General features: G+C 41.0%; 1 protein-coding gene across 7 annotated transcripts in view; it reads right to left on the reverse strand.

Moving 5' to 3' along the window:
* arap2 (ArfGAP with RhoGAP domain, ankyrin repeat and PH domain 2) overlaps positions 1-25,742 on the reverse strand; it is a 320,143-nt gene that overhangs the window by 207,390 nt on the left and 87,011 nt on the right. For all 7 annotated transcript variants that reach the window (XM_072566652.1, XM_072566631.1, XM_072566592.1 and 4 more), the window contains one exon: positions 24,321-24,665. In XM_072566652.1, the coding sequence (XP_072422753.1) occupies positions 24,321-24,665 (345 nt within the window). The remainder of the gene's footprint in view (positions 1-24,320; positions 24,666-25,742) is intronic.

Consider the following 25,742-nt stretch of genomic DNA (forward strand, 5'->3'; position numbering starts at 1 on the left):
TCTAGCCCCTCCTCCAGGTCATTTATAAAAATGACAAACAGCAATTGTCCCAAAACAGATCCTTGTGGAACACCGCTAGTAACTGCACTCCAAGATGAACCTTTACCATCAACTACTACCCTCTGTCTTCTTCCAGCCAGCCAATTCCTAATCCAAACCTCCAACTCACCCTCAATACCATACCTCCGTATTTTTTGCAGTAGCCTACCATGAGGAACCTTATCAAACGCCTTACTAAAATCCATATACACCACATCTACCGCTTTACCCTCATCCACCTCCTTAGTCACCTTCTCAAAGAATTCAATAAGGTTTGTGAGGCACGATCTGCCCTTCACAAAACCATGCTGACTATCCTTGATCACATTATTCCTATCCAGATGTTCATAAATCCTATCCCTTACAATTCTCTCTAAGACTTTGCCCACAACAGAAGTGAGGCGCACCGACCTATAGTTACTAGGGTTATCCCTACTCCCCTTCTTGAACTAGCGAACCACATTTGCTATCCTCCAGTCTTCTGGCACTATTCCTGTAGACAACGAGGACATAAAAATCAAGGCCAATGGCTCTGCAATCTCCTCCCTTGCTTCCCAGAGAATCCTAGGATAAATGCCATCAGGCCCAGGGGACTTATCTATTTTCACTCTTTCCAGAATTTCCAACACCTCTTCCCTACATACCTCAAAGCCATCCATTCTCATTGAAGTGTACCTAATCTTTGACATATTATTGCAGCCAGTATTTATATGGCTAGTTCAGTTGAGTTTCTGGCAATTGGTAACCTCCAGGATGTTCATAGTGGGGGATTCATATGTCCTTGAGGCCAGCAGGACAACTGGAGAGGTGTTTGGAAGCATTAAGGGTTACTTGCCTTTATTAGTCAAGGCATTGAATTGAAGAGCAAGAAAGTTATGATGTGGTGCATATAATATTAGTCAGTCCACAGCTGGAATACCATTTGCAGTTCTGGGTGCCATACTAAACAATGGACAGAAGGGTCCCTTTCGCTGTAATAAAAACTATGCCTGTAAATCCAACCCAGCCAATTACTACTCCTAATCATCAGTAAAGTGAACAAAGGGGTCATCGACAGTGCTATCAAGCAGCAACTATTCTGCAATATCCTGCTCAGTGACACCCAGTTTGGCTTCTGCCAGGGTCACTCAGCTCCTGACGTCATTACAGTCTTGGTTCAAACATGGACAAATGAGCTGAATTCCAAAGGGGAGAATGACAGCCCTTGACATCAAGGCTGCATTTGATTATATATGGTGTCAGGGTGCTGGAGCAAAACTAGATTCAATGGTTGTCGGGGTAAGCTTTTTGCTAGCTGGAGTCAAACCTGGCATATAGAAAGATGGTTGTGGTGTTGGAGGTCAATCATCTCAGCTTCAGGATATCTTTGCAAGAGGTCCTAGGTCGAACCATCTTCAGCTGCTACATGAATGACCTTTCCTCCATCATAAGATCAGAAGTGAGGATATTCGCCGATGATTACACAATGTTCAGCACCAATCGCAACTCCTCAGATACTGAAACAGTCCATGTTCAAATGCAACAAGATCTGGACAATATCCAGGCTTGGGCAGACAAACACTATTTATGCCACACAAATGTCGGGCAGTGACCATCTCCTATCAGAGACAATCTAACCACCACTCCTTGACATTCAATTGCCATCACTGAATCCCCCACTATGAACATCCTGGAGGTTACCAATTGCCAGAAACTCAACTGAACTAGCCATATAAATACTGGCTGCAATAATATGTCAAAGGTTAGGTACACTTCAATGAGAAACTCATCTTCAAGCACCCGAAACCTTGTTCACTATCTACAAGGCACAAGTCAGGACAGCAATGGAATTCTCCCTACTTACCTGAGTAAGTGCAGCTCCAACAACTCAAGAAGCTTGACACCATCCAGGACAAAGCTGCCTGCTTGATTGGTGACACATTCACCCTCTCCCACCAACGCCAATGTTCAGTAGCAACAGTGTGGACAAGATACACTGCAGCAATTTACCAAGGCTCTTTAGAAACCCATGACCACTTCCATCCATCCCCCACCTTTTCCTCCGCTACATCGATGACTGTATCGGCGCGACCTCCTGCTCCCACGAGGAGGTTGAACAGTTCATCCACTTTACTAACACCTTCCACCCTGACCTCAAATTTACCTGTACCGACTCAGACTCCTCCCTCCCCTTCCTAGACCTCTCCATTTCTATCTCGGACAACCGACTCAACACGGACGTTTATTATTAACTAACTGACTCCCACAGCTACCTAGACTACACCTCCTCCCACCCTACCCCGTGTAAAAACGCCATCCCATATTCCCAATTCCTTCACCTCCGTCGCATCTGCTCCCAAGAGGACCAATTCCAATACCGAACAACCTAGATGGCCTCCTTCTTCAAAGACCGCAATTTCCGCTCAGTCGTGGTTGACGACAGACCCCACCACCAAGGATATATTTCCCTCCCCTCCCCTATCAGCATTCCGGAAAAACCACTCCCTCCGCAACTCCCTCGTCAGGTCCACACCCCCCACCAACCCAACCTCCACTCCCGGCACCTTCCCCTGCAACCGCAAGAAATGCAAAACTTGCGCCCACACCTCCCCCTCACTTCCCTCCAAGGCCCCAAGGGATCCTTCCATATCCATCACAAATTCATCTGCACCTCCACACACATCATTTACTGCATCCGATGTGGCCTCCTCTACATTGGGAGACAGGCCGCATACTTGCGGAACGTTTCAGAGAACACCTCTGGGACACCCGCACCAACCAACCCAACCGCCCTGTGGCTGAACACTTTAACTCCCCCTCCCACTCCACCAAGGACATGCAGCTCCTTGGCCTCCTCCATCGCCAGACCATGGCAACATGACGCCTGGAAGAAGAGCATTTCATCTTCCGCCTAGGAACCCTCCAACCACAAGGGAAGAATGCAGATTTCTCCAGTTTCCTCATTTCCCCTTCCCCTACATTTTCTCAGTCCCAACCCTCAGACTCAGCACTGTCTTCTTGACCTGCAATCTTCTTCCCGACCTCTCCGCCCCCACCCCCTCTCCGGCCTATCACCCTCACCTTAACCTCCTTCCACCTATCGCATTCCCAACACCCCTCCCCCAAGTCCCTCCTCCCTACCTTTTATCTTAGCCTGCTTGGCACACTCTCCTCATTCCTGAAGAAGGGCTTATGCCCGAAACATTGATTCTCCTGCTCCTTTGATGCTGCCTGACCTGCTGCACTTTTCCAGCAACACACTCTTCAGCTCTGATCTCCAGCATCTGCAGTCCTCACTTCCTCCCACTTCCGTCAAGCAAAGCAAGAGCAGCAAATACAGATCCACAGCCACTGGCAAGACTCCTCTCAGTCACTCTCCATCCTGACTCGGAAACATTACACCATTCCTTCATTATTGACGAATCAAAATCCTAACAGCATTGTGCATCAGCAGATGGACTGCAGTGGTTCAAGAGGGCAGCTCACCACCACCTTTTCATGTGCAACTAGGTAAGGGCAATAAATATAGGCATAAGCAGTGAAGTCCAGATCCCATGAATGAATAAAAAAACACTTTCCACCAAAATTCAGTTTCAGACTATATGAAACTATCTAGATCAATATAAAACATTGCTGGTTAACTACTGCTTGATGTGATAAGTTAAGTGGTCATTTGGTTTCCTCTCCAAATATGGCTTGCAGCATTATTGTTCTACAATCAAAACCTTTACAAATCACTCGTACTCATATCTGATCAGGCTAGTGCAACCGCAAAGTTTCAAACCCTTCTTGAATCAAGAGATCTTCTGATTTCCATAAAAACCTAAGAAGGGTGGTCAGTGGATTTCCTGCCAAAATACTGACCAAAAAATTATGTCCAACATAAAAGCAAATTATTATTGATGGGACCAGAAACATTGAATATTTCTACTGATCTTGAATGAAAGCAGCAAGTCCTCACAAAGCAATCAATTCTCAGCTCTGGAAAAAAGTGAAGAATTTTCCTATACGTTAACTCACTTCCTTTCTGCACAGATGCTGCATAAACTGCTGAGTATTTCCAGAATTTTCTGTTTCTATTTACAATTCACAAACTGGCAGTGTCACTCGCTGATCAGAACAGAATAGGTGCTGTAATAAACTATAGAATGATGATGATGTAGTCATTTGGCCAATCATATCTAACTGGCTCACTGAATATTTTCACTTATTGCCAATCCTCTGCTTTTTATGCCCATAACATTGATGAATAAACAGAAACAATACCCTATTGAATGCCTGAATTGATCCTGCCTCCAACAAACTTCCAGGCAATGCTTTCCAAACCCTAACTGTGTGAAAAAGCTCACTGCATAAAAAGGTTTTTTCTTACCTCACCATTTGCCTCTTTTGCAACACACTTTAAAATAGAACCCTCTGGTTCTTGATCCGTTTTCAAATGGGAACACATTCACACTGTCCAGGGCCCTCCTAATTTTTAAAATGTCTAGCGAGTCTCTCCTTGGACATCTTCTTTCCAAAAACAAACATGCCAATTTCTCCAATCTGTCTCCAGAAATGAAGTGTCCCATTCTTGCACTCTCTCCATGTATCCCCTTTAGTGTGGTTGAACACAATAGTCCAGTTAGGATCTAAATAGTGTCCAAGATAAGTTCATCCTAGCCCCTCCATTCTTGTAATCTGTGTCCCTATGTGACAGCATAAAAATTACCCCTTAATAATTACTTGCTATTTCCTATTCATCAGCCACTTTTTGATCAACATGACTACTGTCCTTTTCACTCCAGGACCAATCACTTTCATTACAAGTTGGCAGCATGCAGTGTACTGAACCCTTTTGAGTCCAATTGCACCATATTCTCTGCCTTTTTTGCATTCACCCTCTGTCACCGCTTGGGAAAAGAAAGCAACAGTAAGTTAGACAGACATGATTCTACCTCAACAAATCCATGCCGACCCTTCAGAATCCATTATTTCTTCATGTGACTATTAATTTGATCTACTATAATTGTATCTAGAAATTTTCTACTGAAGTTAAACTGCCTGGGCTACAATTGCTAGGTTGATCCTCACAAACTTCTTTGAAAATGAACTTGGTATTTGCAATTCTCAAATCTCCAAGTACCTCCCCCAAACCCAGGAAATAGTATTGTCAGTGCCTCTGCATTTCCACTCTCACTTCCTTCAATATCCTTAGATACATCTCATTCAGTCCTAGTGCCTTATTAACTTTGACAACTGACAGTTTATCAATTTTAAACCATTCTACTGAGTGGGTTACATTGTCTATCAACATGGCCTCGGCAGCAACTGCTAGTAGATAAAGACCAATGCAAAGCTTTCATTTAACACCTCAGCCCTGCCTCCAAGGACAAAACTCCTTTTGGTTCCTAATTAGTCTCACTCCTCTTTTTAACCACCATTCCATTATTATAAAAGTAAAATATTGCAGATGCTAGAAATCTGAAACAAAAACAGAAAATACTGAAGAAACTCAGCAGGTTTTAAGCATCTATTGAGAGAGAAACAGAGTTAATGTTGAGTCCAAAGACTTTTCTTCAGAACGCAGTATTTTCTGAACTGTTTCTCTCTCCACAAATGGTGCCAGACTTGCTCAGTTTCTACAGCATGTTGTTTGTACTTATTTAATATTTAGTATGCTTACAGGAGACTTTGGAATTTTCTTTTAAGGCAGCAACCATATTTTGTCACAATCCCTCATTTGTTTCATTTGCTTCTTCACCAACCCCCGCTTCCCCCAATATTTTGTATTCAGCTTGGTTCTCAACTGTACTTACTATCTGATGCCTGTCATAAGCATACAATTTCTATTTTTCCCCACTTTGGATTGGTTTATCCTAACTTTTCCTTTTGAGGGAATATATCTTGATTGTGCCTAAATCATCTGCTCTATGAAGGCAACCCATTGTTCAGCTCCTGCTTTTCCCAACAAACATTGGTTTCAGTCTATCCCATCTAGCTCTGATGTTGCCCCAGTGAAGTCAACTCTCAGCCAGATGATTATTCTTATTTTGGGTTGACTAGTGTCATTTTCTACAGTCCTCCTAAATGTTATGATGCAATGATGATTGTTTTCCCAAATGTTGCCACATTAATCACTTGATCTACTTGGCTCACCTTACTCGAGACCAGCAATGCCATCTTGCTTGGTGTGTTGGACACATGTTACTGGAGGATATTCTCCTGAACACAATCTAAGAATGCACGCTCCTTGCTTTCTCTTGCACTACCACCATCCTAGTCAACATTTAGATAGTCAAAGTCTCCAATTAAAACTACCTCATGATGTTTTCACCTCAACGTAATTTTCTTGCAGATTTGTTCTTCTATTTCTTTCCCACTAGCTGGTGGTCTGCACGTTATATCAAGGTCAAGGAATTGTACCCTTCCTACTCCTTAATTATAGCCAAATCAATTCTGTCCTTCCACCCTCTGAAATATCATCTTTCTCACTCATGCAATATTCTCCTTAACCAAAAATGTGACATCTCCTCCTTTCCTTCTGAAATAATCAAACTGGAACTAGAAATATTTAATACAAACAACAGCCTATCCGCAAGTCAGGTGTCCATTATTGCCATAAAAATCATAATCCCACAAGGCTCGCAACTTTCCAATTTCATGAACTATACTCCGTACATTCACATACATACAGATTTCATTACTTGCTCCCTTACTCCAACTCCATCTGTTAACTTGCTATTCTTCATTCTAGTGTTATCTGATATTCCCAGCATTTTGAGCACATTGACATTACTTTCTAATGTTCTCTCCTGGTTCAAACGCCCCTGTTGGGTAAACTGTTCCAATTCAATAGAACTGGGGAGGCAGGATGGTGAGGTAAAGATTGAAATTGTCTTTAAGAAGATTGAACAATTGCATCTAAAAAGGAAAGATTCCACGAAATTAGTTGACTTCACTAAATCTCAAATTACACCACTTGTACTCTTCAGAGTTTATTCAAATCAAATGAGACCTTATTAAAATAAACACAACACTTAGGAGCTCAACAGGGTAGATGCAGAGATGTTGTTTTTGCTTGTGGGACAATTTAGACGATCAGGCATAACCTCAGAATAAAGAGTCATCCATTTAAAACATAGTTTAGGAGAACTTTATTCTCGTCAAGGTAGTCAATCTGTGGAATTCTTCGCGATAGGGGATTGTTGAGGTTGGGTCGCTAAGTATGTTTAAAGCAGTGACACAATATTTCTTTTAAAATCAGTCAAAGAATCACGAGGTATGTCCATAAAACAGGAAAGTGGAGTTGAGCATTGTCATATCACCCATGATCTCGTTGAAGGACAGAGCAGAATAGATGGACTGAACTGATTAATGGTTTTAAGAGTCCTGAACTTGCCTTGAACCAAAGCTGAATGATATCTGACCTCCTGGTACTTAACTACAATTTGAATAACTGCTATTTTTAAATTTGATAAAAAAATTTAACAACTAAAATATCTACATTTGACAAAGGTGGAAGTAATGAGTTGAATAATGAGGTGCCAATAATACACTGGATAGTGCAGGATCACTTTAGATCACTGGGATCACTGCAGCTAAATAGAGAATGCGTCCTATGTTGTTTTATAAAGAACACAAGACCTGGTAAAGAATATCTTTAAAATCTAACATATGCTAAGATCAGAATGCGCAAAGTCAGCATATCATGAGTGACTTGATGAACTCATCAAAAGTTATGTGAAAGTTGCCAGAAAATTATCCTTAAAATAACGGACTTGTTTTAATTGAGCACTTTGTTAAAAAAATACATGTAATAGAAATATACACACTCAAACCCACAGTGACCCAAAGGTGTGTATGATATTCATTCTGATTTCCTTGCTGATATTATGACACGGGATAAACCCTCCTGCTTAATTTAAACTCGCAACACAGAAAAGGTTTATCCCGTGCAGTACTCTGTGAAAATTCGAGAGGCCAAGAACTAGTTAAAGTAAAAATTAACAACTTTCTTTCTTAAAGTATAACAAAGAATAATTAACTAACAACTATTTACAACTCCTTCCTCTACCTTATCTTTTACCTTCCCCTTCTCCTATACTAGACTGATAAAATCCCCTGATTAAGATTTACCAAAAATTCAAGTTTTCAAAACCAGCCAGATGTCAAATCTTCTCTTCCTTAGCCTTTCTTTCTTCTTGTTGGGGATTTCTGTTTCACAGGTCACTGAATGATAAAGGTACCTTGAAGAGATCTATTCTTTGCGCAGTCTGCAGATGCTTGGCAGTTCTCCTCCTATTCAATTTTCCCCAGTCTTATCCCCAAAGCATCGGATTGTGTCATTGACTTTTAAGATTGCCAATATACTAAGTTCAAACCTGATTGGAGTTTGGTATTTTTCTGGGTATAATTTAAACTGATTGATCTAATTCAAATTTGTTTTATCATCACAAGGCAGCCAGCTAATCGAGCTGCTTGACCAAATGTTATATTATATCTTTTTCAGAACATTTAGTGCTGTGTCAGGTAGTTCCGCTAGCTTTTAACTCTCTTAAAGCTACATCTTCATAACACCCTCCCACTTAAGAAAAAAAGAACTATCATAATGAAAAGGTGGCTTCATTTCTTCTTTTTAAATACAATTATCCTAATACATAGATAACTTTAATCTAATTTCACCTTAACATCTTCTCATATACCTGTATATATATATATTTTAAAAATCATTAAATAAATACAAATCTCATCTAAACTTTATCAGTTAAATCCGCAATAACACATCTGCGAATACATTCCTAAAACCCACAACATATACGATTTTTTAATTAAAAGTCGGTAACATAAGACTCCAACAAAATAGTCTCATATTCTTGTCTTTAAAACATTCTAAGAATGTAAGCGGATTGTGATCCGTGTACACAACCATCTCTGACACAATTTAATGTATATGTCACGAATGTTGTAAGGCCAGAACCTAACTCAATAGTTCCTTTTCAATCGTGGAGTATTTCCTCTGGTGGATGTTGATCTTCTTCAAAAAGTAACCAACTGGCAGTTCAATCCCATCCTCATCTTCCTGTTGGAGTACAGCTCCAATTCCAATGTCACTAGCATTGATGGTGACTTTAAAAGGTTTTGAAAAGTTTGGTTTAGCCAAAACTGGTTTGGTAGCTAATATGGCTTTCAAATGGTTGAATGCCTCCTGGCATAGTTCTGTCTACTGAAACTTTGTGTTCTTCTTCAGCAAATCAGTTAACGGTGCCACCTCATTGCTCATGTTTGGAACAAACTTCTGATAGAATCCGCTGAGTCCCAAGAATTGAAGCATCTCTTTCTTTGAGGTTGGCGTGGAAATTCCTCAATGGCCTTCGTCTTTGCATTCTGTGGGGTCAACCTCCCATGACCAATGTTATGTCCCAAGAACGTCACTTCTGCTTTCGCAAATTCCATTTTATTTAGGTTTATTACCAGTTTTGCTTCCTGTAGTCATTCAAAGAGCACTGCCAACTGTACCAGGTGATCTTTCCAGGACTTACTAAAGATCACCACATTGTCCAAATAGATGCACAGCTTGTTAACCCAGCCACAACTCTGTTCATAAGTCTTTGGAATGTGGTGGGTGTGTTCTTCATTCCAAAGGGGGCATCACTTTAAACAGATATCACCCATTTGGGGTTATAAATGTAGAAATTTCTTTCACTGTCTCTGATAAGGGTACTTGCCAGTAACCACGCATTAAGTCCAACTTGGTGATGTAACTGGCTCGTCAGACTTTCTCTATGCAGTCCCAATCTAGCAATTGGCTATGAGTCCGATTTTGTAACGATGTTGACCTTCTGATAATCAATGCAGAATCGTCGACTTCCATCCAGTTTGGGAACTAACACGATCAGCGAACTCCACTCACTCTGGCTTGGTTCGATGATACCTGATCGAGCGTGGCCTCCACCTCCATTTGGACCTGTCTGGCGTTGAAAGGATTAAGCTGATAGGGGTGTTGTTTTATCAGAGCAGTATTCCCTACCTAACATTAGTCCTCCCCATCTGATTCTTACATAGAGTCATAGAGATGTACAACATGGAATCGGATCATTCAGTCCAACTCGCCCATGCCGACCAGATATCCCAACCCAATCTAGTCCCATCTACCAGCACCTGGCTCATATCCCTCCAAAGCCTTCCTATTCATATACCCATCCAGATGCCTTTTAAATGTTGCAATTGTACTAGCTTCTACCATTTGCTCTGGCAGCTCATTCCATACATGCACCACTCTCTGCGTGGAAAAGTCCAGAACTCAAGGGCATTGCTTTAGGATGAGAGGGGAAACGATATAAAAGTGATCTAAGGGGCAACTTTATGTCCTTATACTGCAGTAATAAATCTTTCAACTGCGTCTATGCTCCAGAGACAGATAGCTTACTAACTTATCTCACTCCTCAAGGACGATCATTTTTAAATCTATTTTGAGGTACATCAAAATCCACATCATCTGGATTTGACTCCTCACTCTGTGGGGCAGTAACTAACACCTGTTTCTTCAGTTCTTTCTCTCTAGTATAATACGGTTTCGAGACATGACATACTCAATACCTTCTTTTTCTATCTGGCATCTTTACTAAATAGTTCACATGACACAACTTTTTCTCAGGGGTCACTAAGCCTGGCTTTGAAGGGGTCTCCTATCACTGGTAACAGTACTAACACATCATCCCCTCAGGAAAACGTCTGACTCTTAGAGCTTTTATCTGCCACCTCCTTCATTCTACACTGTGCCCTCTTTAGGTGCTGTTTAGCTAACTCACCTACTCTATTTAAGCTCTCCCTCACCTCTAATATAAGAGCTCTGACTTTGGTCCTGTCAACTTTTTTCTTTAATTTCAAAGGGCCTCTCACTCCATGCCTGAATATTACCTTGAAGGGAGTAATCTGAGTAGATTCATTTGGGGCATTTCTAATGGCAAACAATACAAATGGGATACCTTTATCCCAATCATTCAGGTAGTCCTGACAGTAAGCTCTCAACATGGCCTTTATAGGCTGATGCCACCTTTCTAAAGCTCCCTGGGATTCAGGATGATACGCACTGGATTTAGAGTGTTATATACCTGATCTGGGCGGCATGGTGGCTCAGTAGTTAGCACTGCAGCCTCACAGCACCAAGGACCCGGGTTCAATTCCAGTCTCAGGTGACTATCTGTGTGGACTTTGCACATTCTCCCTGTGTCTACGTGGGTTTCCACCAGGTGCTCTGGTTTCCTCCCACAGTCCAAAGATGTATGGGTCAGGTGGATTGGCCATACTAAATTGCCCAAAGTATTAGGTGCATTAGCCAGAGGGAAATGGGTTTGGGTGGGTTACTCTTCAGAGGGTTGGTGAGGACTTGTTGGGCCAAAGGGCATGTTTCCACACTGTAGGGAAGCTAAGCTATCCATAACCTCTTTAAACAGCCTGCAGTAAAATTTGACCCTTGGTCAACTGAATCTCTCTGGGCAGCCCATACCATGTGAAGAAACCTTCTAACTCCTCTACCACTTTTTTTGCTTTGATACAGTGTAATGGAACTGCCTCTGGAAATCTGGTAGACACATCCATTATGGTTAACATGTATTGGTTCCCAATTTTGCTCTCAGGAGGGGACCTATACAATCAGTTATAACCCACATAAAAGGTTCTTCAAATGTGGGAATTGGCAACAAAGGTGCTGGTTTTATTACCGCCCAAGGCTTACCTACTGTTTGGCACGTATGTCATATATGGCAAAAGTTAACCACACCCTGGTGCATTTCAGGCCAATGTTTTTGTACCTTAGCCTGAGTCATTTGTGCCCCTAGATGACTTCCTACAGGTAGTTCATGTGCTACTTGTAACACCTCCTGTCTGTATGCTACCAGCAACACAATCTGGTGCACTTTGACCCATCTCTCCTCTGCACTAACCTGCTGTGGTCTCCATTTCAGCCTTAGGAATCTATCTTTCAGATAATAATCCTCCAGAATATACTCTGCCTACTTTTCAGAACATGCATCCACATATATCTTTTATCATCTAGATTAGATGAGGTTAGATTCCCTACAGTGTGGAAACAAGCCCTTTGGCCCAATAGGTCCACACCGACTCTCCAAAGAGTAACCCACCCAGTCCTAATTCCCTCTGACTAATGCACCTAAACACTACGGGGGTATGAAAAATCCCAGCAGATTTAAACAGTTACAGGTTAGTGTCCTGGTGCTTCATGTGAGAAAACTTGATTAACTTCAGTCACTTGTGATGTGTAAATAACTTAAAAATCTAAAATCTTTTGCTGTGGCTGGTAAGTAAAGTGCATCAAGCTTTTTAAGTCATAAACATTAAATGCTCATTACTTTATGTGCTGTTGGAACTCATTCACAATTGATTCACAATACATTTTATGTGATTCTTTACCAAGCCAGAGATTTAATTGGTACAAGATAAACTGGTACGTTTTGTTTTGTATAACTAACCATTTTGGTTTTGTTTGAAACTTCTCTATGATTTTCAGTCCCAAAAGTCTCGAAACTACATTATTTCAGTGTGTGCAGCCGCAAAGGTTACATATCAAATCATACAATATTAGAACGTCTTGTTTCGTCACATACTTCTCCATGCAACGTAATGTCCTGATAGTTTATGAAATTTTGTTCAAACTGTACTCATATAATAGAGGTTTAGAGATTTGTCTGTTTATTGGGAGGATACTTAGAACATTACAGCACAGTACAGGCCCTTCGGCCCTCGAATTTGTGCCGACCTGTGAAACCAATTCAAATCCCATCTAACCTACAGTATTTCAGTTTCATCCATATGTCTATCCAATGACCAAATAAATGCCCCTAAAGTTGGCGAGTCTACGACTTTTGCAGGCAGTGCGGTCCACACCCCTCATGCTGTCTGAGTAAAGAAATGACCTTTGACATCTGTCCTCTATCTATCACCCCTTCAATTTAAAGCTATGTCCCCTTGTGCTAATCATCACCATCTGAGGAAAAAGGCTCTCACTGTCCACCCTGTCTAATCCTTTGATTATCTTATATGTCTCTATTAAGTTAAGTTATCTCTCAACCTTCTTCTCTCTCATGAAAACAGCCTCAAGTCCCTCAACCTTTCCTCATAAGACTTTCCCCCCATACCAAGCAACACCCTCTGACCCCTTTGCAAAGCTTCTACTTCCTTCCTAAAATATGGTGACCAGCATTATATGCAATGCACCAAGTGCGGTCGCACCAGAGTTTTGTACATGCTTTGATATGTTTCATAAATACATAAATTTGTAGTTGCTAAATTACATTGATTCTGTTTTTTTTTGATGAATTGCTGTGCTCAGAATTGAATCATTTTTGTGGAATTGGAAAATCTCTTGTACTTTGGACCATGTGGTAATGTGTAATTTTGGACATGCATTTAGGTGGAAATGTATTGGCTTAAACAAATTGCATCACTAACAGCTTCATCCATGGAGGCTGCACTAGCCTATATTCCATTTCTAATGCTGGTCATCTTTAAAGCTTCAGAGTGACATTAAAAATTAATGTAGAAACATGGGCATTTTTTTGTGGCTTTGGTTCACTCCAAATGCAGTACAGCCGAGCCAACCTGCTTTTTGCAAACCAAGAGGAATTTTATTTTATCAGCTTGGCTGCATTCAAACCCATGTTCCATAAGTGGAAGTCCTGTTTCACAACACGTTGCCTCACATCGATCATGATGAATGTTCTATGAACAGAAATGCAGGATTGTATTGTATTCGTTCTGCTCAATTGACTGATGCATTAGTTGTTCTCCAAATTATTTTTACATTGTGCCAGATAAGGTAATTAGACAATTAAAATTATTTATTTTTAACTTCCTGTAAATGTTGTGTGGCCATCATGAATCCGAACACACAAACATATAGATTAGGAAGAGGAGTAGGTCTCTCAGGCACTCAAGCAACTCTGCCATTCGATAAAGTCATGGCTGATCTCATTACTCCACATAACCACTCTTCTCAACTCCAGTGGATTAAAAACTTAAAACATTCCTCATTAGGCAACTCTTTCATTTCAGATACTTGTCTCATAAACTTTCCGTGAATTGCTTCAAATACACTTAAATGCTTCCTTAAATAAGGAGACCAGTGTGTATTCACCAATTCACTGTAGAACTGAAGCATAGCCACCTAACTTGTATATTCAAATTCCCCTTGTAATGAACAAGAGCATCCTACTGACTTTATAAATTTCTTTCCAAACCTGCATGCTAGACTTTTGCAATTTGTATGCTCATACACCCAGATCTTTCTGCATCTGAGTTCAGCAGTCTGTTACCATTTTAAATGATGTGCTTCTAAGATAACCAATGGTATCAAAGCACGATATTAGACCATAAAAATAATGTGTTTCATTGCAGTATTTTATTGATGCATCTTTCTGGGATTTCCAAATTAAATCTATCAAATCAAATGAAGATGTACTTCAAGATGAAACTGGATAAAAGGATTGCCAACACTTAATATGACATTTGGGAATCTTTTTTTGAGACACTGCTTATGAAAGTGTTGCACAAGGACAATGGGGCTCATTCATTATGTTTGAGGAAAATTAGGAAGAAAGGCTTAAATTAAACTTGATGAATTTTATGGATAATAACTGAAATAGAAAATGTTAATTTATTGCACTGTTTCATCATATGCAATGAAGTTGGGATAAGATGGATGTAAATTAATATAAAACAAAATGGGGACTGACAGAAATATTGATGCCTAGTTTTTTTTTTCTAGGTAGAATCCGGATTATACTTCAGTTAACTCGCCTAAGAGGGAGATTTCAGGATTCAAAAGAATGTTTGAGCGTCTTTTATTTCCACCTAACTTCTATTTTCAACGTTCATTTCAATTGGAGGAGGAAAGTTCCAATTATCTAAATATAATGTTGTGTCAGCTGTATAAAATGTGGAAATATGTGTACTATATGGAATTTTTTGGTCAAATGTCTTATCTTTATGTTAGTAAAGACAGTTGTACTACACAAATTATATTAATTTACTGTTGAATTCAGTGTTATTAAAATGTGGGTGTACTGTACCTTTAAGAGCGTTAAAAGCTAGCAGAATTACCCGACACAGCACTAAATGGTCTGGAAAGGATATATAATGTAACATTTGGTCGAACAACTCAATTAGCCAGATGACAAAACAAATTTGAATTAGGCCAATCAGTTTAAACCCCTAAAAATATCAAACTCCAATCAAGTTTGAATTTAGTGTATTGACAATCTTAAAATATTAGTGGATGTGCAGGTAAAACCTTGATGGATGTGGAAGGCTCCTTTAGGGCCTTGGATAGAGGTGAGGGAGGAGGTGTGGGCGCAGGTTTTACAGTTCCTGCGGTGGCAGGGAAAAGTGCCAGAATGGGAGGGTGGGTCGTAGGGGGGTGTGGACCTGACCAGGTAGTCGCGGAGGGAACGGTCTTTGCGGAAGGCGGAAAGGGGTGGGGAGGGAAATATATCCCTGGTGGTAGGGTCTTTTTGGAGGTGGCGGAAATGTCAGCGGATGATTTGGTTTATGCGAAGGTTTGTAGGGTGGAAGGTGAGCACCAGGGGCGTTCTGTCTTTGTTACGGTTGGAGGGGTGGGGTTTGAGGGCAGAGGTGCGGGATGTGGACAAGATGCGTTGGAGGGCATCTTTAACCACGTGGGAAGGGAAATTGCGGTCTCTAAAGAAGGAGGCCATCTGGTGTGTTCTATGATGGAACTGGTCCTCCTGGGAGCAGATACGGCGGAGGCGGAGAAATTGGGAATACGGGATGGCATTTTTGCAAGAGATAGGGTGGGAAGAGGTATAATCCAGGTAGTTGTGGGAGTCGCTGGGTTTGTAAAAAATGTCAGTGTCAAGTCGGTCGTCACTAATGGAGATGGAGAGGTCCAGGAAGGGGAGCGAGGTGTCAGAGATGGTCCAGGTAAATTTAAGGTCAGGGTGGAATGTGTTGGTGAAGTTGATGAATTGCTCAACCTCCTCGCGGGAGCACGAGGTGGCGCCAATGCAGTCATCAATGTAGCGGAGGAAGAGGTGGGGAGTGGTGCCGGTGTAATTACGGAAGATCAACTGTTCTACATAGCCAACAAAGAGACAGGCATAGCTGGGGCCCATACATGTGCCCATGGCTACCCCTTTGGTCTGGAGGAAGTGGGAAGATTCAAAGGTGAAATTGTTAAGGGTGAGGACCAGTTCGGCCAAACGAATGGGAGTGTCAGTGGAAGGGTACTGTTGGGGACGTCTGGAGAGGAAAAAACGGAGGGCATGGAGGCCCTGCTCCTGGTGGATGGAGGTGTAGAGGGATTGGATATCCATGGTGAAGATGAGGCGTTGGGGGCCGGGGAAACGGAAGTCTTGGAGAAGGTGGAGGGCGTGGGTGGTGTCTCGAACGTATGTGGGGAGTTTCTGGACTGGGGGGATAGGACAGTGTCGAGATAGGTAGAGATGAGTTCAGTGGGGCAGGAGCATGCTGAGACAATGGGTCGGCCAGGGTGGTCAGGCTTGTGGATCTTGGGAAGGAGGTAGAACCGGGCAGTGCGGGGTTCCCGGACTATGAGGTTGGAAGCTGTGGGTGGGAGATCTCCTGAGGTGATGAGGTTCTGTATGGTCTGGGAGATGATGGTTTGGTGATAGGGGGTGGGGTCATGGTTGAGGGGGCAGTTGGAAGAGGTGTCCTCGAGTTGGCGTTTGGCTTCAGCGGTGTAGAGGTCAGTGCGCCAGACTACTACTGTGCCCCCTTTATCCGCTGGCTTAATGGCGAGGTTGGGATTGGAGCAGAGGGATTGGAGGGCTGCGCGTTGTGAGGGTGAGAGGTTGGAGTGGGGGAGGGGGGTCAACAGGTTGAGGCGGTTAATGTCCCGGCGGCAGTTGGAAATGAAGAGGTCGAGGGCAGGTAATTGGCCAGCGCGGGGTGTCCAGGTGGATGCAGTGTGTTGGAGGTGGGCGAAGGGGTCCTCGGAAGGTGGGCGGGAGTCCTGATTGTGAAAGTAAGCTCGGAGAGATGGGATTTGGATTGGTTTCACAGGTCAGCACAAATTCGAGGACGAAGGGCCTGTACTGTGCTGTAATGTTCTAAGTATCCTCCCAATAAACAGACAAATCTCTAAACCTCTATTATATGAGTACAGTTTGAACAAAATTTCATAAACTATCAGGACATTACATTGCATGGAGGAGTATGTGACGAAACAAGACGTTCTAATATTGTATGATTTGATATGTAACCTTTGCGGCTGCACACACTGAAATAATGTAGTTTCGAGACTTTTGGGACTGAAAATCATCGAGAAGTTTCAAACAAACCAAAATGGTTAGTTATACAAAACAAAACGTACCAGTTTATCTCGTACCAATTAAATCTCTGGCTTGGTAAAGAATCACATAAAATGTATTGTGAATCATGTGTAGTTCCAACAGCACATAAAGTAATGAGCATTTAATGTTTATGACTTAAAAAGCTTGTTGCACTTTACTCACCAGCCACAGCAAAAGATTTTAGATTTTTAAGTTATTTACACATCACTGTAGTTTTCTCTCAAAAGAAAATCATGCCAGAATCATTTAGCAACGTAAGTGTTTTAATATGCAACTGCACAAAATGCAAGTGTCAACATTTTTCACATTCTGCTTCTATTATTGTATATTAATCATGTTAGCTACTAATATAAAATTAAAGGATTCCACTGATATGAAAATTTAATGTTTCTCACAATCATTTTTTTTACCATGTTGACATTGGGATATAGACCCAATTAATTAATAAATCTAGTTACACTCCTTTATGATTATTTGTCTGTGAGTCTTAACGGTGTTAATTTCAGCAAAGTCTAATACTGCCCCGCTCCAAGTTCCACACCTAAATACTTCCCGCAGGGGTCACTGGACACAGGAAACACAACTCTCAGGCACGGCGCTCAGGTGTCGTTCACCCACTCCTTCCATGTTTGTGTAAGCCACAATCCAGGGATCAATCCAGCAAAGGATTATTACTTCAAAGATCGAAAACAATGGGGATGAAAAATAAAATGGTTGAGGTGAAACTGGTTGACAATAAACGGAGGCTTCAGCAACAATGCTCAATACAGCCAATAATAATAATAATAATCACGAGGTGCTCGTAAATAAGCAAGGTTGAACCAAAATAGTGAAGTATTCTCTGTCACTTTACAAAATCATTTTTGGCTCTGGACTTTCATTGAGCGAGATTCATGTGCCCAGGTAACAATGCCTCAGAGTCATTTTCTTCACACAATCTTCTGCTCTTCATCGCATTGATTATGCAGCTCTGCTCTTTAGTGCCTTTTCTCAGGAACCACATGACCAGAGAAGTGGAAATACTTACCATTGCGGGTACCTCGTGATGTTCACACCACTGGAGCCATATGTAAAGGCCAGCTGCATGCCACTAGAGATGCTGCAAGCCAGGAAGTGGCCCTTACCCTGCTATGTTCAAACCTCAATATTCAACATCCTGGAGGAAATGCTCGTGGGCAGGACCTAGAGGTGTTGCTGGGGATCAGTCTTATCTCCAGCTGATCACCAAAGGAGACCAAGCCACCAGACAGTCAACTTAGACAAAACATCAACTTGAGGCAGTACTGTGCCCCGAATGTAACAGGGCACCCAGCAGTATAAGAAGCTGCTCGATAATCTTCCGCGCACTCTCAGGGCATGTGCCACCATCTTTCTGCTGCTACTGCATACTCACAGGGCCACCAGTCACACTAATTATGTCACAGCACACACACATCTCAACAAAGATCCTGGATGATGACTCTCAACATGGCATGCATCATGTAAACTGCTCTCACCCACCTCCTCTCCCAAACTATCAACCCCTCATGTTCTCTGCGCTTTCTATTCACTCACCACAGGAAATCTTGCCACCTCTCCCACTCCTGCATCATCACTAACAGCTCTTCTATCCACTTCCATTACAGTCAATTGCTCCCATTATCTCACTGCAGGAAAAGCTGGCCCACCCCTCAAATTCCGGTATCTCTGGAGCATCCGACTGAGCTACCTGAAATCTCAAGACAATTTCCACTGAATCTTCAGTACAGACCATGGACCAACTCCTAACTGCAATGGCACAGATCCCCTCACTCTGGTGGATCCAAGCACCTGACCGACCTGGAATAAGGCCAGCCCATAAACTGACTACGGTGTTGCCCCTTGACTGACTGAAGACGCTTTACGCCACCATGGACTGCCCTGTTTTCACTTTCACACATGGCCATTTGTTTGAAACACATGTAGTGCGATTGCAGCGTAAAATCCTGGCACAGTTTGCAGATCGGATGCTGAAATACATTTAAATGTGCACCCAAAGTGATGTATGGTGCTCCTCACCATCACAAGCTGCCAGGCTCCCCTTCTGTGCAGGGAAAAAAACAAGGCGAGTTTCAGAAGCATGTGACTGAGCAATGAAGACCCTATGTACCATGAAAGCAATATGAGCCACATAGAGTCAGTGTTGAAATCAGTGAATCTGTATTAAGATTGTAACAGGACACAGAGCCTAGAAATCTCCAAGTAAACGTTGAACTGAGTGGGCTCTAAGAAAGTAAGATGAGAAATAAAATGTGTGCGCCGCTATGAGTGCAAATACATCCTGTTTAGGTGTGTAAGATAAGTGTGTGTCCCCACACGTGACAAGTCACGGTGACCCTGAGCACCGAACTGAATGCTGAAGGACTGAAGTGCTCTCTCTCAGCTGATCCGCGAGTAGGTAGGCTGATGTGGTGAGACTGATGACTTACAGGGAAAAAAATTCTCAACATTGAAAGTCTTTTTTTTCCCCGTTCTCACAACATTTCTCACCATTAATCACGATACACCAGGGAGAGAAAACCTGTGCCCATTACTTCAGTGAGCTTGTGACAAACCTATCAAACAAGTTCTCCAAAAGGATTCTAATAACAGCTAATGTTGACTCATTGAATTATGGTAGCATTGCTGAATGTGCATTCAGACGCAAAGTCAAATCTCTCTATGTGGATGATGAAATATCTTTGTTAATGATAGTCGGGAATGTTGACTATCTCGACTAGCAATTAAGATCAATTTATCTCCAAAGCAGATAAACTGTTGACTCATCTCATTGCTGCTACTGGAACCTGGATGTATATAAAATGGCTGATGTTTTCTTAAAGGTGGTGTCATGGTGTAGAAGGAAACCATTCAGAACATCATGCCTACACTGACTCATTAACTGAGAATCATTACTTAGTGTCAAGCTCTGGCTTTTCCACTTTTCTCCACTTGTACTTATTTTGATACAATTAATTATCCAATGCCCTCTTAGTGAATGCATTTGCAGTGAACAACTTAATGGACTGAATCCTTACCATATTTAGCAATCAATAGAAAGTTGCACTGATCTTTAGCATAAAATAACACCTTCAGACATTTCACTGCAGTAAGTTGTAAAATTCTACTACTCTAGATGATATTCAAAATGCTTACAATACCTATGGCCTCAAATTTAGTGACTTCAAACTCTACTTTTGATGCATCTTAATCAGTTAAAAGCTTAGACACATGCTAACTTCATTTTATTTCAACTCATCACTTAGGTTCTCACTATCTTACACAGCCATTGACTCTGATAATGACACTAGCTTTAAGCAAGGGAAAAGAATCAGGCTAGAACTTTCTATTCAAAATTATAACTTCCTCTGGTTACCTCAGAGGAGGGAATCTGCAGTGGGGCAGAAATTTTACCCACACCAAGATTTCAGCCAGTCCTCTCACCCCATCACAAGATCTTGGGAATGTGAGCATGTTTTAAGCAGTCACCCATTCCATGCTGACTTACTGATGGCAGTTTATTTACTCTGAAATGGCTTGCTTGTAGGGAATTGATTCTTGGGACTACAGCAAGTCCCAACACCAATAGAGTCAGGTTTTGCAGTGCAAGTAAAGTACTTTGCATCCAAGCGTTCCAGGCACTGGGAGATGAAATGATGGGAAACTCGATGTATTTTATTGTCCTGCTAGTCCCTTCATGTTTCTGCAGTGAATGTTCCACTTGAGTGTCTAAAATAGCTATTTCCTACCACAAATTCCAACCTCGCCAGCATTGTCATGGCTATGTAAGTGTAGCCCTAACCTGCTCAGCTAGCTTCCCTTCTAGATTTATTTTTTAAAATTAGGTAATTTCAGTCATTTTATATGAATGATTCGGTATTTTTCCAAATCCTTTCAATTATTTTAATATTTACATAAATCTAAAGCAAAAGGCAGAATGAATCAAGGCCAATTGCAGCATTCATAAGAAATGAAATAAGGATAATTCACTCCCTGATTTGATATCATTGACTCTGGCAGCGAACTTCACATCTTGTGTCAGTCCCAGGCTCCTGCATCTGAATAATTTATATTTATGTGGGATTCAAGGGTTATGAGGTACAGATGGGAAAGTGAAGTTGAGACAACAACCACATCAGCTGTGTACTGAATGGTGGAGCAGACTCAAAGGATCAAACAACCTTTTCTCTGGCTCCCAAGTCCCATGTTCATGAGGTTCTGCAATCAATTCCCACTCTAGGGCTTAAACACAGAAATCAAGGCTGATACTGAAATGCAGTTGTGAGTGAGGATAAAACTGCAGAAAGTGTCACCTTTCAGAGGAGACATCAGTCTGTTTTAATTGTTGTAGAAGATCCTAAGACATTATATTGAAGAAAGGGGTGTTAACCCACCACCGCCGCTCCCCCCCCCCCAACCACACCCTGAAACCATGGTCAATATTTATTCAAGTACGTCACAAAAATAGATTACCTTGTCATAATTACATTTTTTGGGTGTTTGCCAAGTACAAATTGGCAGGTGCATTTTCTACAGTCAGTGACAACATTTCAGAATATACTTCATTGTCTGTAAAGCACCTAGTGGTCATGAAATGTGCGATATAAACACGGCTATTCTTTCTTCCCCAAATTTAAACTTTCCAACATCGACATTCCCCATTATGGATTACAATACTGACTATGAAAAATTTTCATTGCATCTTGCTACAAATGACAGCACCCCATTTTTAGAAATAGGGTGCTAGATTCCTAACAGCTGTCAATATGAAATGGCAGTGAAAACAAAAGTGGAGAACAGCAAATTTAAAATGGATAATTTATTAATTGTATCTAAGAATGCAAGTTAAAATTACACAAAAGTGCAGTTTGAACTCTTTCCCCTAATGCCAGCTCTTCTGAAGATAATACTTGACCTCTATCCCTTATCTTTCATAGGGTAGTGTTGCTCACTTCTCCCTCTCTAACTGGCAGCTGAATAGTGTTATTTGAATAATCTTATAGCAAATATCCATATTTTCATAGTCGTTAATGACAGGTTTTTCAGTGTCTCAACTACTGCACCAATCTTAAAAGTTACTTAATCACAAAGCGGCTGAACATGCAATTGGAAAATCATGAGCTTGTCAAACAAACATAAATATAATTATATGGAATATACAGCTCAGAAGCCAGCCAACTGTGCCACCTTATACTCCATATAGACTCAACACTGTGTGGCCAAATTCAGCTGATTTACACATTTGCTGATGATGTTACTGTAGTGGGTTGGATCTCAAACAATGATGAGATAGAGTACAGGAAAAAGATAGACAGATTCATGGCATGGTGTAAAGACAACAATCTCTCCCTCAATGTCAGCAAAAAAAAAAGGAGCTGGTCATCCACTTCGAGTAGTAGAGTGGAGGACATGCCTCTGTCTGTATCAATGAGGCTGAGGTGGAGATGGTTGGCAGCTTCAGTTTCTAGGAATAAATATCACCAATAATCTGTCCTGGTCCATCCATGTCCATCAATATCCCCCCTTCCTTAGAACAGTAAAGAAATTCGGCATGTTCACAATAACGTTTACCAATTGTTATAGGTGAACCACTGAAAGCATCCTATCCAGATGCATCACACCTTGGTATGACAACTGCTTTGCTGAAGACTGCAAGAAATTACAGAGCTGTGAACGCAGCCCAGTCCATCCTGATAAGCAGCTTTCCTCCCACTGACTCCGTCTATATTTGCTGCTAACTAGGGAAAGCAGCCAAAATCAAAGCCCCCTCCCACCCCGGTTACACTCTCTTCTATCAGGCAGAAGATACACAAATTTGAAAACACAAACCAAAAGATTCATGAACATTTTACTTGCTGTTATCAGACTTATGACAGACCTCTCATATATTAGAGTTGATCTTTCTTTGCACCTTCCTCTGTAGCTGTGACACTATATTCTACATTCTGTTCCATTACCATAATGTACTTATGTAAGGTATGATTTGTCTGGTTAGCACGCAAAACAATACTTTTCACTATATCTCGGTACATGTGACAATAAAAAAATCATATCAAAATCAGCCTGGGAATATTTTACTCTTAAAACTTTTTATAGTTTCCTTTATATTCCCTACTGGATTCTTTAATGACTGTTTCGTATTCTTGTTCTAAAGTGGGAAAACACACACTGTTAAAAAACTAAATGTTCAGGACCATGCTGAGGTCACCCACAGTGAATGAAAGAAACAACCAGCCTGTGCACGGTTCCCTGATAGTCATTGTCTTAGAGATACAGTACCGTTCTTTTGAATTATCTTTTCACTTTTTCCAGTTCCTCTATACCAATTGTATTAACGACAAAATGGATATAATGTCCAATTGTGCTATAATTAATGGTCATTATCAAGTTTAAAATAAACTTTTTTTAAATTCTCTCTTTCGCTGGAATTAAGCAATAGTGCTTGCTTTGTCTTTATATTGTCTTAAAAATAATCACAGATTTTCATGATTTACAAATTTGTACTCTCAAATACTTTAGTTCTCTGCTCCATATAAATTCTTTCTTTCCAAATAATATGTAACCTCCTTACCTCCTATCAAGATGCAAAATCTCAGTTATTTAAAACTAATATTCAATTGATACACCCATTCTGGAAGGTTATTAATGTTACATTGTCATTTTCTGCACTTTCCCAAGAACTGACCCCCATTCTTCTCTAATGTGGTGTCATCAGCAAATTTAGAAACAGTTTTCCGATACTAAAATCAAAACTGTAGCACAACCAACTTTTTTTTTAAAAATAGCTATCAATTACAATTTCGCATCATTGAGAAGTGCACAGAAACATGTCAAATTATCAACAATCAAAAATAGATGTTTGGCATTAATGCTGAAACAATTTGTTCCCTTCTGACATAAAACTGGAAGGAATACAAATCAATCAATTAACTTTTAAAATCAACAAGTACAGAGATGAATCATGGATGTGCCTACCCCTGCGGTGAGAGTTTATCCAGCCAACCTTCCTTTGTCTTCTTTGGCACGCCATAGAAGCAAGCATATGGTGATATCGGATCATGCTCATTACGTCCTGCATCACAGATAGATTCTCCAGTGGCATTAGGGAGAAGTGAGCAATTCTCTGCTTTCACAAAACTCTGCTTAGATGGTGCTTGAAGTTTGCAATAGTCTCTAGAAACAGTTAACTTCTGCTTGCAAGTACTGTCGCTGATTGTAGAATATTCCATTTCAGGATCTTCGCCTGCTATATGGTGGTCAGAGTGTGATAATACCTGCTCCACCTTGTTATTGTCGCACAACTTTGCACCATGGTGGGTCCTGTAAATTAGTAAATACTGTGTCATTTACTTCTTGAATAAAAATGACTATATTTACATCATTATCCTTTTATAAAGTTATCTACTAATCTCCCACTAAGAAGCAGTGTCAATCTTGCCTCAGCACTCTTGCCTCTGAATCTAAAGATTTTGGGCTCAGGTGCCCAGCAGTGTTTTAGCACAACAATCTCAGCTAAAGCCTCTCTGCATTGCCATGCAGCGCTGCACTGCCAGAGGTGCCATCTTCTGTTCAACCATTAAGCTTCCCCATCTGCCCTTTCAGATAAAAGTCCCATTGCCATGCAGAAAAAAAGTTTAGGAATTGGCCATAAAAACAGATTATCTAGTCATTGTCACATTTTGTTGTGGGAGCTTGCTGTGTGCAGATGAGCTGCCACTGTTGAAGTATTTCAAAAGAGACTGCACTTTAAAGAAGTTAACAGGCTGGAATGCACCTCAGGACATTCAACAATGTTGAAGGACTACACAAATGCACGTCTCTCTCTAAATCTGGAGATTAGACAAGCGACCTACAAGTGAATCAATATTCTCTTTTCAGACATTAACTCAGCCGTTGTGTACTTCCAATAATTTGTTCTCCATTTCAAGTTGCTTTTACCCAACATTACTGAGAGTCAAAGGACTATATCACTCACTGCTTTATTTCCTCATTCTATATTTTTCGCACAGCAACAGCAGTGTCCAATTAATACCGGACTCAACCTTTTTTTTCTAAAGAACATGCCTAAATAACTGTAGCAAGTCTCTGAACCAGCAGTTAAATTGTTTTTGGACAGTATCTACCTGCATAAAACAAAATGATTTCTAAAATCAAAAAGTTATACGTAGAAATAGATGATGCAATTGTCAACAAATTTACTTCCAATATGTTTCAATCCAATCCAAGCAAATTGTCTAACATGATTTCAATGACTTGATTCCAAGCAGCACTAAAATCATTAACATTTAAATTAAAAGTCAGAAGGAGGTCTTTCTAAATAACCAAGCTGTGTTAGCGTTTTTACTGTTCGCAAACAGAAGATCTAGCCATGAAAGCCTGCCAAGCTCCTTTATCTCC

The sequence above is a fragment of the Chiloscyllium punctatum genome, chromosome 1, assembly GCF_047496795.1.
Source record: "Chiloscyllium punctatum isolate Juve2018m chromosome 1, sChiPun1.3, whole genome shotgun sequence".
Taxonomy (NCBI): domain Eukaryota; kingdom Metazoa; phylum Chordata; class Chondrichthyes; order Orectolobiformes; family Hemiscylliidae; genus Chiloscyllium; species Chiloscyllium punctatum.